This window comes from Bombus huntii, chromosome 8 (assembly GCF_024542735.1).
Source record: "Bombus huntii isolate Logan2020A chromosome 8, iyBomHunt1.1, whole genome shotgun sequence".
NCBI lineage: Eukaryota > Metazoa > Arthropoda > Insecta > Hymenoptera > Apidae > Bombus > Bombus huntii.
This window is the reverse complement of record NC_066245.1, coordinates 12145994-12163296: the sequence shown is the minus strand read 5'-3', so window position 1 is coordinate 12163296 and position 17303 is coordinate 12145994. Positions and strand designations below refer to the sequence as shown.

Genomic DNA, 17303 nt, shown 5'->3' with positions numbered 1-17303 from the left:
TTCAAATATATTAATGAATATCACATTACTAAACTTAGCCACTCATTCATCTATTTCTTTTGTTCTTTAAAGTACCATTTTAATGATCAACTGCTTAGTTACCCTAATTACCTAATTATATATATTCTATTTTTCGAACTTTTGATTTCCATCCATTTTGCCACATTTGTCTCATTCTTCTTGTTCTTCTCCATACTTCTACACCGTCGTTCCTCATACACATCTCTAATTGCTTAAAATCGATCGATGCATTTAGATGAAATGTTATAGTTCAATCTTTTATCACTTTTCCTATCGATAAAAATGGTGACCATTTTGAAACGTGCAGTATCGATTGCGAATCTATTGAGCATACGAAGCTTGCCACAAGCTTGCACAACGTTCATGAGCATCACTTTGAAAGAACTAACAGAGATAATTTTACATTCACTCTATCAAGCTTATCTGCGTATTTTTATTGACAATGGCGGATAATTTTCTCGTACGTCTGAATTGTTTGAAACGTAAACGAAGAAACGACGCTTCCGAATGTTGCTAAAATCGAGGGGATTGGAACGGGCATCTCCGTGCTTTTAATATTATTCTCTTTCGCTGCACGAGTTCGCTTCTACTCGATCTTGCCTCGATTCATTGTTAGTAGGAGGAAGCGTTATTTCCTATTTCCTATTCCTCCTATTTCCTTGCGAGCTCGCTGCAACACAGAACGATGGTGGGACAGTTAGACAAGAATCAGCGGTGTCTGAATATAAAGCAGCCTCGGAATGTTTTCCTTTAAGTTTTGAGAATGAAAGAATAATGAACATAACGTTAAATCGTAGCAAAAGCTCAGTAGACAAATATGAGTGACGAAACAATGTTCTATTTTTCGAATATTTGGAAGGAAAAGTTAATATCTGTAAATATTTTTAAGTATTAAAATATCAAAATTTCTTTGTTACGATACGTTTAATAGGTGTTGATTCAATACGGATTTGAATATGTTAAACTTAAATATATAGAAATTAGAAATTAATATTTTATAAAACGTTCTTAGATTGGTTGAAGAAGAAAGTATCTCTAATTTTGCTTTAATATAAAAAGATAGTTCCAATTATCACTGATTTATAGGATATTCCGCAATATGACTATCGTAATTTTCGCGACGTTCGTTCCGAATATCTAAATAAAATTTCTTTAATCTCAGCCGCCGTTTTTCACGGTTCTTTGGATAATGAAGAGATCTAAGGGGAGAATCAAACTAAAAATGACAATTCTCTGTTGAATGCACAGAAATATGCCTTGGCCGTTGTATCGTCGCAATCATATTGAAATAATCACAGATATCCTAGTCCAAATCAAATAAAAAAAAAGGGGGGGCGGGGGGAAATAACGTAAATCTAATGATAGAAATTAAATGATAAAAATTAATACTAATGTGAATTCAACGATATTCGTCGTATAAATTCGCTAATCGCTGTATAAACTGACGATTAAACCACACAGATATTGTGTTCGATTCGTGGCTATCGCGGTGTTCAAAAAATTGTCATTGACCTTCGAGGCGAGAAACATGAAAAATGCGTAATTGTGCGAGCGTGGCCGTACTTAATTAATTGATTTTAATGAATCTTAACCAATGTGCCAGGTATTTAAGATAGAAATTTTAAGCTATCTAGGAATTTCTGAAATTCACGTGTATAAAATGTTTCTTCTAAGTGTAAAGGGACAATAAATTCGACATGTGAAATACTGTGAAATAATGCGAGGAATGATTTTTCGTTGCAAGACTCGTTATCGAAGCGAAAGCTCGCTGGGGGCGTGCGCATAGTCGAACAAGTAGAATAAACATTGAGGATTCGGGAAAATCGTAAATTACGTTTTCAATGTTACACGTATGTGTAGCCATAGTAATGAAATAAAGGAGTTTCACGACTGAACGTGTTGCTAGTTTCGTGTCATACTCTATGTTGCGAAATCAAAGTACATATTTAAATAAGTAATATGGATGAAGTAACCCATTATGCCTAGCCAGGTCGATAGTGTAGTGTAGACAAGCGCCACTTAAAGATATGCCTAATCAGGTAAGTAGTTTAAGCCGAACAGAGGCGGGCGTTGTTTTTAAATCAGCCAAATAGTGTAGATCAACTATGACCGTTGTGTCGGTAGGTATAAGTATAGATAGACAAGTAGAATAGGTCGAGCGGCCATTATGCCTTGTCAGACAAGTAGTGTAAATCAGCTAGAAACGGTGTGCCTATTTAGACAAGTAGAGTAGACCGAGCGAGTGCTCTGCCTAGTCAGACAAGTAGAATGTAGCGGATAGTTGCCGCGCCTAGTCAGACAAGTAGCGTAGCGAGTGTTATACCTAGCCTTATATAACCTGTTTTATTATTACATTATTATTATCATTATTGTTGTTTTTGTTGTTGTTGTTGTTGTTGTTGTTGTTGTTGTCATTATTATGTTATTGTATGTGTATTCTTATAAACACGCTTTAATCTTGTTGATGACGAATTGATCCTGATTTGATTCACCGTTACAACAGGTGAATGCATAAGATTGTATGTGTATTCCATTACTTGTAGCGCGGTCTCCCTCTAAATTCGGATCGCAACTCAGTGGAATCGAGAGCATCGTAAAATCGGTAGAATTTTGAACGGTTATCAGTGGATTTTCAGTAAGAGATCATGAATGAAGATACAATATACATGACATACGATAACTTGAAGGAATCAGGCTTCAGTTTATTTATCACGCATCAAGGAAGTTATAAACTTCATTGGAAACTCGTCGTACGATAGAATTTTCAAGTTCTGTCTGTCTAACTTCGTGTTTATGTATGAAAATATTTTCTATACGCGCGTACAGGACGTTTAATTTACGGTTGAAAATTATTTGTACGACGACCTAATTTCATTTTCATATATGTTTGCTGGCGCTCGTTATCGCGACGATTAAAAAGAAGCAGTATTGCCAGAATTTCACAGGGAAAAAGAAACTTGAAAGCAACTCTCCTTTTCCGCTCTAAAACATTCGTTCCATTATCATAGAAACTTATAACCTTTCTCGCGATGAACCAAACAGCCAAAGTATTTCTATACTTACTTACCTTAACTGGATCATTTCTTAGTTACAAATTCCTTCAAACATGAAATGAAACATTTTATCTAAAGAACGCTAAACTTTAAGTAAGTTAAATTTAATTTTACTATATGCAAATGGGATATAACAACACGTACTTCGTACAAGTATAACGATATAGTAAAAGTTGATGAATCCTTGTACAAATAAATCATTAGAAAAATATCTATAATTCAATCAATGAACAACATTATTTAACTACTCTTCCAATTAAGAAATAAAACCCTATGTCAATTGGCAAAATAGTAGAGTCAAAGTATTACAGTATCGTGCGACGTGCTCAATGACAATATTTACCAAGAAACCATTTATACATTGAGTATACGTAAAAGCGACGATTCTCCGCTATGCTCTGGGAATTGAACGATTTTTCTTGTTACCTTTTAGCCCCGAGCAGACAGAAATATCCTTCGCGAAACGGTATCTCGATGCGAATTAAAGCGTCGATTCGCAAGTAGATTTCGCGTTCTCGGAGAATTTTATCAAACGATTCAACGATCCAATATTCTCCAATCTGGCAATCGTTTCACCGTGATAATCTCCGAACAGCAACGTCCTTCGGTAGCGTTTCGAAATGGCAAAACAATTTAATTAACGCATCGATAGACCAGGACGTCTCTTCGCACTTCGCAACTGTTGAACCTGTGCGCCTTTGTGGAGAAATTGGAGCAAGGTTAAACGACGAAGAAAAGCGGAAAACGAGGAAAAAGATGGGAAAGGTGAACAAATAGGTGAAACAGTGTGGTATGAAAATATGATAAGTGGTAGTCAGCTGGCAGAGAAGTAAAACGAAGCTATCCTATATTTCTCGGATCGTTAGAAATCGTAGAAAGTGAGACGGGCTCGCCATTGAAAAACACGAAGCTCGACCGATGAATCGTGACAACGGGAATGAAATTAGCTTGTATCCTCGACCTCGTTAAAATTGCTCGGCGATCGCGGTCTGTTTGTTACCTCGTAAGAGTTAAAGGACGGTTATAAAGATTAGCGCGAGGATAACTTATAGAGAAGATCTACGATGTTTCTCGAAACGCCCAGATAAGGAATATTAATTAACCGTGCGACATTTATTCGTCGATAACGTTTTTTAAAGGTCGCTTAAAAAAGACGAGGTAACACGTTTTAGCGAGTTGACAGAAAGACAGATCACTTGTTCTTAGAAATTAGTTAATAAATCTGTTAGTCTTGCTTCTGATCAAAATAGAGTCTCCCCCCGTTCTATAGTTGACAGTAAAATAAAAACGCTTTAACGAAAAATGATTTCTCTTTTAGAAATTTATCTGATAAGCCTTTATTATTATAAACGAAGCGATGAAAAGAGTATTTGTTTCTGGTTTTTATCAAAGCTGAAAGACTTCCCTCTCGTAAGTTATATTCACGGAAATACAGAAAGATTTCACGAGCAGAATATTCGGATTTTTACGAGTTTTCTGTAGCGTTCACAGACCGGTTCTACAGTCTCAATTCTTTCAATTTTTTGGATTCGGAGTTTCCTGGATTCGGTCCATAACGAAACAACCAGAAAACATTTCCTTTGGGCGCACGAATATCGATAGGAATTAGAAAGTGGTAATAAAAAAAAAATTGAACGAGGAACGAACAGAAAAGGACTTTGTCTCGTTCAGCCACGCGCGTGACGTTATACATTGTACGCGTATCTATTTAAGTCTGGATGAAAAGCGGAGAACGCACGATATCTCACGCGATCTTCTCGCGTTGTATAAACTTTTTTTCCAAAACTGTTGCTAAGCTAAAGAATAAATGGTAGGACAAACGGCAGGATATTAGGTTGACCGATCAACTTTTAATTCTTTATTCTTTAATTCGCAACATTTTTTAGCTCCATCCATGATATTTTTTATCGTTAAATGCAAAGAACTTTTGATTTGTCATTGATATCGTTTTATGTTTTGGAAAATATTCAATTCTTTACTTCGCTATTTTATCCACGTTAGTGTTTAGATAACATTTGCAGAAGATATAACAAAACTTATTTAGCGAGTATTTTAAGGAAACCGTCTTCCGTAATTTCTTTTATTGCAATTTCTCAGCAACTTATTCGAACAACTTTCAACATACGCAATTCTATTTGCTTACCTTCCATGTGTACACAGATTTGCTATCGGCGAATTTGAAAGATCGAACGAACGTCTCGATATTTACCTGGTATAGAGGTTGCAAAATTGGTAGCAGAATTGTGTGGAAATATTTACGTAACCACGGAAATGCTTGCTTAGATGCCTGCCCGTTTCAAAACCAAATAGAATACCGCAATATGTAGCGAAACGATTTTCTTACTATTTCTTTATCGACTGATATTTAACATCAACCTGTAAAACTTGCTTAAACGTATTGAAACAATTTTGTTTGTAAAAAATTGATTCGATGAAAAATTAATATTCGATATAAAAAAAACAGCTTCGAAATTCTCCACTAAAAACACACGGCACGTGTTTCAGACCTTTCTCAACTCTCCAAAAAGATTTTATGAATACAGACAAACAAAAAAAGTAGACATTTCTGCATTAAAAAAACAAAGAGAAAGAAATAAATAAATTTCTTTGCCAAGAAAATTTTTTACACGTTTTTCTAAAAATAGATCGATGACTGTGCCCAATCAGCGAACGATTAATTTCCATGTTTTCTTGGGCCCGGCGTCGAGTGTGTCCGTTGCCAATATCCAAAAACACAGACGAGTCGTAGACCTCCTCTGGTTTGCCGATGTATTCGTGTTACAATTATTAGTTACGGATGCAGGAATAAACAGGATCTCTTGGAACGGGAACACGATTCGTTCGGGAACAGGGAAAAAAGGTGGGAAATTGTGCGAAGAAATTGTGTCGAATATTTCGAGGAAATTGAACGAATCGTTGGAAATTTTGTGGCTCCTTCGGACGATATTACGCAACATCGAAACACAGACATTCTGCTGCATTTCGTCGTGCTCCTCCTTCTCTCCCATTTTTCCATCCCAATATTTTTTTCGTTTTCGATATTTTTCTTCTTTTTACGCTGACCCAGATTGTATGGCGCACACGTAACACGAACGCGTTTGATAGCACGTACGTACGCGTAATTTAACTTTGAAATCGAAATTCATTTTTTTGCATGTTGGGGGGTAAACGTTCCGCTGGCTGGTTAAAGGGAACTGTTGGCTTTGTTTCTCTTTTAAATTCGAGTTATCACTGGACGGGTTTACGAGTGAAAAAATGGTCAATTAATTTAGAAGACCGTTGCGATAGAAAGGAAAGGTGAAAAGAAAAAAGTGTAGCATATTGGATAAGTGACAGCGATGGGATATTGCGTTGTTTCGTGGCAAGAGGCATCATTTTTTCTATAGAAACTTCTTTTACATGCGTGTAATACACATACGTGTATTTTGAAAAAGTCCGTTTTATCCAGGAACGGAGAAACAAAACGACAGGTGGATGAAATCGAATAAATTCTACTCCAACGATGCTTCTAACGAATACAAATTCTGTTTCAGGAGTTTAACGTTGCCAAGGAACAACACGCAGTGCAGCCATGCTCCTCCGTGGTCATTGAATCAGGTAAGATTCTTCGCTAGAAAATTAGTATAACACAAACCTTTTCATCTTCGACGATCTCGCTATATCGCAACAGTCTCTTCCATCCTCACATTGAAAATTACCAATCGACAAGAGATACCAGTTCTTCTGTCGCGCTCTAAAATTATGAAGGACCTTAGCCAGAGAAATCCTACGATTTATAGCGGGTCTTTAGGCTAGTTAAAAATATGCTATGAAGATGTTTCGACATCATTGGCTATCGTCTTGTCCGAAGGATAGGGTGTTTGCGTAGACAGACAGAACGTTACGGTCCATCGCGCTTCGACCACATTTTTGGTCATAAAAAAGTATCACTGCGAGAATACTGAAATTTCTGATCAATGGTGTTAGAGAGTCTTCGAAAGGTTAAGTGGAACGTAATAATAGAGTAGACGGGGACTCATTGATCGTCGCTTCGTTACCAGCTTCGTCAATATTGCCTGTAAACGACATTACATCTAATTACCATCTGAAACAGGGAGCTTGCCGCATCAAAGTCGAAGCTATCCTGGCGGCGGTGGCGGATCCGGAAGCATGGGACGATTGTTCACGAGAAATTCGTCGGTGAGCTCGCAGAGCTCGTTGGAAGGTGCGCCTGGACCGTCCATCCATCGCACTGGAACTTCGACCCAGATTCGACCATTTGGCCCTGATGGACGGTACCACCATCATCGGGACCCTTTGCACGCTGCTTCTTCTTATCCACCCAGCAGGAGTTCCAGGTATGATTTAATTAAAGATATAATCGAATAACTTGACAACACAAAAGAGCTTTTTTCTGCCAATCTCGATCAAGCCCGGTACTCTGCATACGAGAGACTATTTATAAAATGTAAAGCGATTTTGACGTGAAATGATTGAACAAAGTTGCACGACGAAATCTTTCCTGCATATGGTTATATTCTACATGAAAGATTCGTTTCGCGTTATTTGTTTCTTTCTTGGCAGACGAATAATTATAAGCGGTAGACGTTCTGCGTTATATAATGCATCGAAATTAAACGTTTCCATTAGAATTATTAAACGACACTGGACGAATGTCCGAGTTTTCGTTGAATCCATGAAATCTTGTTAATTACTCGGGCATAGCCGAGGCATGACGGGTCGAGGCATAACGAATGTTTAATGAACTCTTAATCTGACAAAGCGATCCTCGAGAAAAGTTTGGCCAGCTAGCTTTTTCGGCTACTCTCGATTAAGCGAGACAGATTTTTCAAGAAATATATTGACGGCGTTCAAGAACTTCTTAATTAACCGTATAGTACAGTAATATCGGACTTGATTAAATTTTATCATATCGTAAAATATTAAACAGGGGTATATTTATAAATTGAGTTGCCACGATAAAATTAATAAAAATAAGTCTTTAATTTACCACAAGGGATCGATCTTTGTATTATTGCTCGTTATCGTTATCGTTATCGTTATCGTTATCGTTATCGTTATCGTTATCGTTATCGTTATCGGTGCCACTGTTTCAAAGTACATGTCGTTAAACATCGATTTTTTATTAGTCGTCCATTGGCCATTCACTGCACCCGTCATCTTCGTCTATATTATTCGTAATTGATTATATAACGAAGAAGAATTGACACGCACCTTGCACTCGATTGCGAAACGCACAGATCACCATCACCTGGACGTGCAGCATCGTTAGATGCACGCTGTGGGAGTCCAGCCAGTTGTTCGGGAAGTCTTCTGAGCAACAATGCGTCACCATCTCAGAGCTCTTTGTCGTCTCTGGCAACAGGTGTGAGCTCCTCGTGTGGTGGTTCCTCGATAAGCGTTGCCCACGTAGCTTCCAGATCAGCTGGTCGAAGTCTTTCACCTCTTCTTATTCCACCATCACGCATTTCTGCAAGGTGAGGTATTCCCCGATCATTCCCCGATCATTCCGTGATCAGACGATGATCGTTATTTGTCATTTAAAATCTATGCGATGTAATCTTGAACGTAATCGATTAAAGTCAATTTGTAGTAGATAACGAATGAAGAATTACATGGACGTTAAGTTCCATTGACACACAGATCCAAGATCACAGTTTGATCGTGCATGGCTGAATAAATTATTGATTTTTATTTTGCTCCTCGCAATCATTTCCCACCTATATAATCTTTTTATCCGAAAAAGAAATCTCCGTTATAAGGATTACCTTTGATCTATAATCTTGAAACGTAATATGTACTCCTTTTATGCAACAGCGAAGGTGGACCACCTCCCCCAGCGTCACCACTCGGTTCCATACAACCTGATCTTTACCAACGAAGAGATGGACCTATTTATCTTAAGGCTCGAGGGTACGTGTAAAAGATTTTATCATCCAACGCGTAAATATTCGCTTTCCTTCTTTATTTCTACATAAGAGAGCACGGTTAACACGAATAAAATTTATTAAACGTTCAACCAACAAAGTCTATCGATATTAAATTAATTTTATTCGATGATTAAATCAATAGAATTCACAGTATATATGTATACGTATAAAAATCTAAAGGTCGCAACTTTAAAACGATATTAACATCCTGTGCGTGCTCGTAACACGCCAATTCACGTCTCTACAGTTGTTCCAGAAACCAGTTGAAGAAAACATGGAGTATAATCGGATCACGATCGTATTCCCGTTAAATCACTCGATACCATTGAAACGTTATGCTTCTATTATTACGCGCCATCATTTATCGTGGACGTTTAATATTTTCATACGATCGGAACACAACGCAACTTTAGCCCACTTTACAGATACGCATATTATATTTGCATATACGCACGACCTACATGTCCATCTATTTCTGCCCGGAACATGCAAAGCACCTAAAAGGATTGAGTTACCGGATATACTGCAATCTGATACGAAAGTCAGCTGTTTTATTTGACTTGAACGCGAGACACGCGGATGATCAATCCCCTGGTCAATAGGCAAAGAACGCGTTAATGCTTCTTCGTATTACCGCGTCTGCTAATTGGAACGTGTACCACGTATACGACTAAGCAATGTGCGCACGTAGATCCGTGTTTATCGTTAAATACGATGCAACCTATTCGACGCCGAGTGAAAATAACTGATTGATAAGTATTTCGAGCTTGATTCGAAATAGAAACAAATATTTAGAATTTTATGTTCCATTTGATTGTGATACGTTGTTCCGATTAAATCCAACGTATGGAATTTTACATAATTTGTACGACATCGATCGGTACGAGCTGGAACAATTTGAAATCACTTTGCCCCTATCGGACCTTGTTCAGATTAATTGGCTTACTCGAGATCAAGCGATCTAAGAACGTTTGGTCTGCCGGAATTTGTTATTTACTTCAAGAAAAATATATGCTCTCAAACTCTCTTATTACTCTCGTTCGAACTCTGCCTCGTTTCAATTCAAGCACCGGAATTCGCTAATTTAAACGAGGCTCTTTAGAGCGCCAAAGTTCGTTCAATTATATATTGCGTAACTTAAGGAAAACAACGATCGTCGTGTATAATATCATCTTCGGTTTTATGCTTGTTAATATTGGTTCTCCAACTCGAGTCAACTTGACATACATCCACGATACATTTCCACGAGAACACGTGTCATTCGAATTCAGATCACTCGATACAGATACGTTCGATAAGAAACGAATAGAAGTGGAAATAACGCGCGTCTTCGTGCTGGCTGTCATTTTAGAAATGGAAAGAGTTTAGGCCGGCTGCATTTGCGATTCAAATACGACTTCGATCGATCGGACCTGCATGTACACCTGATCGAGGCTCACGACCTGGCTGGAAGTGATCAAGGAGGATTCAACGATCCTTACGTGAAGCTGACGCTCAGCCCTGAAGTGGATTCGAGAAAACGACAGACACAGATATACCGTAACGAGGCGAATCCGTTCTTCGACCAACAATTCAAGTTCCCCGTCAGCAACGACGAACTTCAAGACAGGACCCTAGTTTTACAGGCAATTGACACATTATTACCGTGTTAGCTATTAAGTTCTATCATCGATAAATATCGCAAGTACTTTTTTTCCATTTTACTTTTACTTTTATTCGATATATCAAAATCAAACAACAATGCGACAATTATCTTCGTTTGTGTGTTATTTCGTTGGAAAAAGTGGAATCTGTTACGTTTGTTTCATTGGTTTGATAACATTCGTAATGCAATAAATTATCTCGATATAGCAAAAACATCGGGTTTCTACGAAATTGAAATCAATAGATTTATGTAAATGGAGAAACAGACGTATCAAATTCGGATGGTTCTTACTTTGTTTAAAAACCTTTATTTTCGATTAAATTGTACTGGTATTATTCGTTTCTCTTTGGCGCAAACACAGTTCTATTTAAACACTATATTTTTTGACATTTAATTTTTTCTTAATTTTCCTTTCGGCATATGAAAAGATTTTTCGTAATATGGGTCATCGACCCTAATATAGCAGAAATATTAGCAGAACCTTCGATCAACGAAGGCTAATGTTTCGTTAACATTTATTACGATACGAGTTATAAATTACATTTTTCACGTTACGCGCACCAGAAAATCGGTGATTTAATCGAGTCAAACTTTTTCTGTCTGATAGGTGCTCGATTACGATCGTTTCTCCAGGAATGACATAGTAGGTTCTGTCAAAGTGCCGCTAAATATTTTACGATTAGATTCTCCTACCTCGACCGAAGAAGTTTGGGGAGACATTGAACGTGAACGGAAGCCACCCGAACAAATTCAAGAAGTTCTACTGTCGCTCTCTTATCTGCCCAGTGCCGAACGATTAACAGTACAGATTTTGAAGGCGCGAAATCTGTTTCCACCACAGGTAACTCGATCGAATTTACCAAATTTCCTTGTTACTTTATTTACATATTTTAGTAATATTTTAGTTCTACTTTTCGTTCTCTAATTTTCCCATCAACTTTTGTCACTTAACTTTGGTTCGTGCGACTATTAAAACGTTAATCATTTTCGTTTCGTTTCGTTTCGTTTCGTTTCGTTTCGTTTCGTTTCGTTTCGTTTGATTGCTGATTCCGTTTTTAATCGATGTCTGAAATTGACGTCTCTTCTTGCTGTCGTTCGTTTGCGTCACGAAAGATATCGACAATTTGAGCATTTTCATATTCCACGTGACGCGCCTGATTGTGTTACGCAGGACAAAGAAACCTTAGATTCCTTCGTGAAAGTAAATCTCCTTTGCGGAGAGAAGAGGGTGAAGAAGAAGAAAACTGCTGTAAGAAAAGCGACCACCAGTCCCGTTTGGAACGAGGCAATGTCCTTTAATGTTCCTGCCAACTATCTTGCATCGTCAGCCATCGAGGTAGATATACGTGCAACGTGTTTAATCAAGCTTTTCTAGTTCCACCGTAATGCAGGCTCTCGTATCGTCGAGTAAATAAAACCATTGTCCTGGTGAGAAGCAATTTCAAAGTGTTTTACACGAAGATCATATCGATTTCATATCGGAGGAATAATTTAAATCAAACTGATTCAAAGATATAATGTCCGTCGCCTTTCGTAAATTTCGTTGTATCTGTGACATTTTATAAAAAGCTACTCCATTAAGCCAAAAATCGGAGCAAATTTTGGTGAACTAAAAGGGAAATACGACTGAAATTTTCTTGTTTTCTTTCACAAAACCTTGGAGATTTGTTCGAAACAAAATCCTATACATTTAATAAGTACAGATTTTATGAATCGTCTCCTCGATTATCTTACCTTATTGTTGGAAAATAATACGATTATATCGATCTTCCATTAAAGTTTTCACATACTTGCAATTTCGCATAGAATAATCTATTATTACACATGGTGAATAAAAGATATATTAAATATATTAAAAAGATATTAATTAATTCGAAAAAGATTTATCTTCTGGACCACTGTCAGATGTCGGTGGGTTGTCCCATTGAAAATATTATTTAAATCAACGGTTCGTGTATTGATATGCGTAACAAAATTCCACGAGGCTGAGCGTTCCAACTATATTATACGGTTCTGTAACAAGAGAGAAAAATCACATTTTCAGCAGCATGGGAAAAATTTAATTTTCAATTTTTATGTTGCGAAACGTAGCTCGCCGTTTTTTTTCCTTCTCGTCAAAGATCGTGCGAAAATTAAAATAAAAATCGTATTAACGAAAAAATTCAACACACTTTGCAACTTTGTTTAGTAGCTCGAGATATTAAAATTGTTCGATAATCGACGTACGTATTGGCATAGTACGTGTATACGTTCGATTTTTCTGTAATTCGAGTGTGATAAAAAAAACAAAAAAAAAAAAAAACAAAAAAAAAAAAGAAAGGAACAAAGTTACAATATAGTCACATGTATGTATCATCTATTTCTATTTTGACATTATTTGTCCTGTGCATTTCGAACAATTTTCCAATAACATCTGTTTCGTTTAATATCGACGAATCTATCTTAAATTAAGTATAGAAGAATAAAAAATGACCATCCTTTTTTGACCTTAATAAGGCTATCGCTATAGATATCGATATAGTTAACTAAAAGTATCGAATTCCATTAAAATTAAATGATATTCAAAGGATATAAAAATTAAAATGATATTCAGAAATTTCGTTTCACGAATAATTAGCTCCGAGTACGACTTTTTCATAAGATATACGTAAAATATATTTTCGTTAAATACAAAGTTCCTTATTTCTATGTATGTGCGTACTTTTGTAAAATACAGTCAAGTTATTTTACATGCGATAGACACCATCTGCTTTGCATCGAATATTTCAAAAGCAATACCTCCGCAGCCATTTCCACGAAACGTAAAACTCTGCAGTATTGTTCTCGGGATCACGCAACCTTGCCAACTATAAACGAGTTCCGTCGATTACAAGTTATTGATTTACATCATAGGGTCGCCTACAAAACCTAGCAACAATTTAGAAAACACCAGATCCCCGTAGAGTTGAATTCCGATCAATTCTCGCAACTTCGGTCGTGAACAATTTTCATCGATACGCTTTTATTTGTTACTCGGCGGATATAGACTTTGAACGTGAGTCGTTAGTGAAATTTTGCAGCAGTGACAAATTTGTATCTTAGATCCTGCAAAACTACAAGATCGTATTGAAACGTATACACAAGCCGATAATGATAAATAAAGAAATTTCATTAGTCTAACAATTATGAGAAACGAATTAACTTGCCACTCGAATTGATCTCACCAATCTTTCAAATACCGAATAACGATTGCTTTATTTAGGGATCTCTTATTTTTTTTATATGTCGTTCTATAATCATAATAGTACTTTCTGCAAGATGATGATTTTGTCAAAAGATGATCTGTTAACAAACGTATACGTACGTATAACAACCACGTTGAGCAAACGTAGCGCTACGGTTAAATAGTTTTTTCATGCAAAAGAAGAAAAAGAGAAAGAAAGACAATCAGGAAGCATCCGTAGAACCGACCAGTCGTCTCTTAAAACTATACAGAGAGAAAAAAAATAAGTAGAGAACGTAGACTAGACCTACTATTGTACTTAGACAGGATTAACAATGGTAAATTGAACGGTCAAATGTGTGATTTACAAAACCGCAGCGATATCGCGTCTCTCGTCTACGCTAAACGCTACGCTAGTAATAACGAAAAACAGAAGTTCCTGCTTATACTATCCTTGTGGAAACCTGTACTAGTTGAATAGAGAATTTATTTGCTTTGTGAAATCGCGTGTTTACATAGCGAGTTGGCGAAATGTCGGTCGCGATTATCGACGAGCGTTCTGTCGCGTCCGGAAAAAGGCCTCGAAGAAAAAAAGAGCAAACAAGAAAGAGGCGACCTTCGTAGTCGTACGACGAGTCTAGACTGAATATCGATGAACTTCCGTGGTTTTTTGTAAAAGTCCTCAACGATGATTCTCGAGTCAAGCGACCGATCCAACGTTGCAAAATAGGCAATTCCAGCCGATTGGAAACTTCAGAATAGTCTTATAGACACGCTATCTTTTCTTTCGCGTGATCACGTTTTGCTCTAAAATTTTGAAGCTCGTGGAATATGCATGATCAGATATATATCGTACAACGATAGTAAAGATTTATAGATCTTTAGAAGGCTATTCATAGATGAAAGAAAATTTGTTGTTCACTGAAACTTTTACGATGGAACCGAGAGTACATTTTCAAACACTTGTCACAAATCTGTAAATATTTTCTCAAGTAAAACGAAATGTAATGGTATAGGAAGTATAGGATGTATAGGATGTATAGGATGTATAGGATGTATAGGATGTATAGGATGTATAGGAAGAAAGTTAAATGGAGGAAATAAATTTGCAAAAGTAGTCTTTGCGACTCTAACATGCAAGTCTCTATATTACGAACAAATAGCGATTCATCGTTCATCAAACGAAACATCATTATTGGAAACGGATTGAACCCAGTGACGAGATATCGATAGATCTAATTGCTACATCCATCGATTTTGATACCCGGAGTATATTCCTGAAAAACATTTTCATCGTATGTAAAAAAAAAAAAAAAAGAAAAGAAAAAATGGGAAAGATTCAAATTGATAAAATAATTGAACTAATTGTTTCGCAAGGTATGTGTGATGGACTCGAGCAACGAGTTTATCGGAGGGAACGTGATCGTCGGTTCCTGTATCGTTGGTCCAGCCACAGGAGTGATTCGGGGAGTGGAAGGAAGCGGAAGTCAAGGAAGAGAGCACTGGCTTCATATGACTCAATCACCGAGGAAAACCATCGACATGTGGCACACGTTACACTAAAAGAAACAGAAGAAGAGAAAGGAGTAGAAAAGCAAAAGAATCGATCGATGTTACGTTCGTCGCGTACCGTTTTCTAAAAAAAAAACAAAACGTGGCCATTTTATGGGAACGTGGACACAATTTCTTCTTTATTCCTTTTTGTTTCGCTTCCTTGCCGGATTGCGAAGGGAAGAGTACAATCAAAAAGCATAGGATAAATAATCGGTAAATGGTATATGTAAACGACAGTAGCAGTGTTATATATGTGAAACCGCTTTTATGGATGTACTCGAGACCACTAACGAATAAGAAAACCGCGAAAAAAATACATCGTTATTGTCCGTTTCAGCGAATCGCAAGGATCGATGTCCCTCAATCCTCGAGAATCTATTAATACGATATTTCACTGTACCAGATTTTCCGTAGGTTTACTATGACCTTCGAGATTGAATCGTCTAACCTAGAGGAAATGGTACGTATTGTGAGATAAACAGTTCGTTTATTCATAAACAGGGAATCGTGTCACAGCAAGTGGATGGGAGAATATTTTGAAGGAAGGAAGAAGGAGAAAAATTTGCGTATGGAGGAGACAATCGTTTCGTATATACACACTACGTATTTGTATTTGGTATTTGTATAATTTGTTTCTACTGGCGGCTAAATGTACCTTACACAATCAGCAAGATAATTATTCTATTCGTGGTAACGAATATGAGTGATAGTAGATAATCGTGCTTCAAATGATAAGAAACACATCACCGTACTTTCCGTTACACAGTACAGTAATGAAATTATTTGCTCGAGGTAATTTCAAGATAAGACGTTCGAAGGGTGATTTCAACTATAAGTAAATAAGATGGTGATAGGATAAAAGGTAAAAATGAACAAAAAGAAAAAAAAAAAGAACTAAAAGACAGGAGAGAAAAGGATGAATAATTTGGTAAATGATATGTTTTTCTAGTCCTAATGTGATTTTTATTATAGTCTGAAACCACTCCGGTGATTTCAGACTATAATAGTATACATACATATGTACTTCCTAGGCCTAAGTTTGTACTATGCAACAAAACTGACCTCAGAGAAGTACAAGGCGTGCGTGGATGCGCCATTGAATAATTACAAACGAACCGAAAGCCTAATGAAAACGATTCTCCTCCGATAAATATAGTATAATCGCGTTATCGTTGTTAATGTCGTAATTATTTACGAGTACATAAGCAGCAACAGAAAATGCAAAAAATTGTCGCGTGTACTATTATCGTGTAACGTTCGTTCAGACACAAGTCTTAAATACGGATCTTCTGAAATACTACTGAATAATAGAATATATATTTCTCGATTTATTACGTTCCTTTCTCACACTTTTGCTAGGCATACAACACCGCTAAAGAGTTCAAGAGAAATAGATAAATACAGAAACAAGAAGTCAAGTTCTATGTATTTAATAACGAAGTCTGATTTATACGAAAGATAACGAGGAAGGACAAACAAATAAAGAAAACCAAATGAAAATGTGAACATTTCCGACCAAAGTTTATCATATCATATATACCGATAATTTTGAAAATTTCAGAGCTTATATCTACTTATTGTTAATTTAAGAGAGTTCGACTAAGGAACCTGCCGTACTTATAAATATTTTAGGCTCGTACATACGTGTATTACAGCGATTAAAATGTTTTTGATTCGTTGGCTGCGAGAATACTAATAATGTGACAAACGTTACCTGGTGAAAAGAAAAAATTAAAATTCGTTAAGTATGTTGTAAGTAAATATAAATATATGTTATATAAACATATATATATATATATATACATGTAATGGTATATGATTACGTAACACGTAACAGTTGGTGAAAATGAAAAAAAGGTTTGTTGGGAAGAAACGCTTAGCTAATTATAAGCGTGGTC

The 17303-nt window shown here is 36.6% G+C and overlaps 1 protein-coding gene across 7 annotated transcripts in view; it reads left to right on the top strand.

Annotated features, from left to right (window-relative positions):
* The window catches only part of LOC126868980 (synaptotagmin-6), a 94016-nt gene extending 77678 nt beyond the window's left edge, over positions 1-16338 (top strand). For 6 of the 7 annotated variants that reach the window (XM_050625022.1, XM_050625023.1, XM_050625021.1 and 3 more), the window contains 8 exons: positions 6608-6671; positions 7168-7411; positions 8315-8551; positions 8892-8987; positions 10356-10629; positions 11257-11490; positions 11821-11985; positions 15229-16338. In XM_050625022.1, the coding sequence (XP_050480979.1) occupies positions 6608-6671; positions 7168-7411; positions 8315-8551; positions 8892-8987; positions 10356-10629; positions 11257-11490; positions 11821-11985; positions 15229-15414 (1500 nt within the window). In that variant the 3' untranslated portion in view covers positions 15415-16338. The remainder of the gene's footprint in view (positions 1-6607; positions 6672-7167; positions 7412-8314; positions 8552-8891; positions 8988-10355; positions 10630-11256; positions 11491-11820; positions 11986-15228) is intronic. The other variant, XM_050625028.1, reaches the window with a different exon arrangement.
* Positions 16339-17303: the final 965 nt, after the last annotated feature.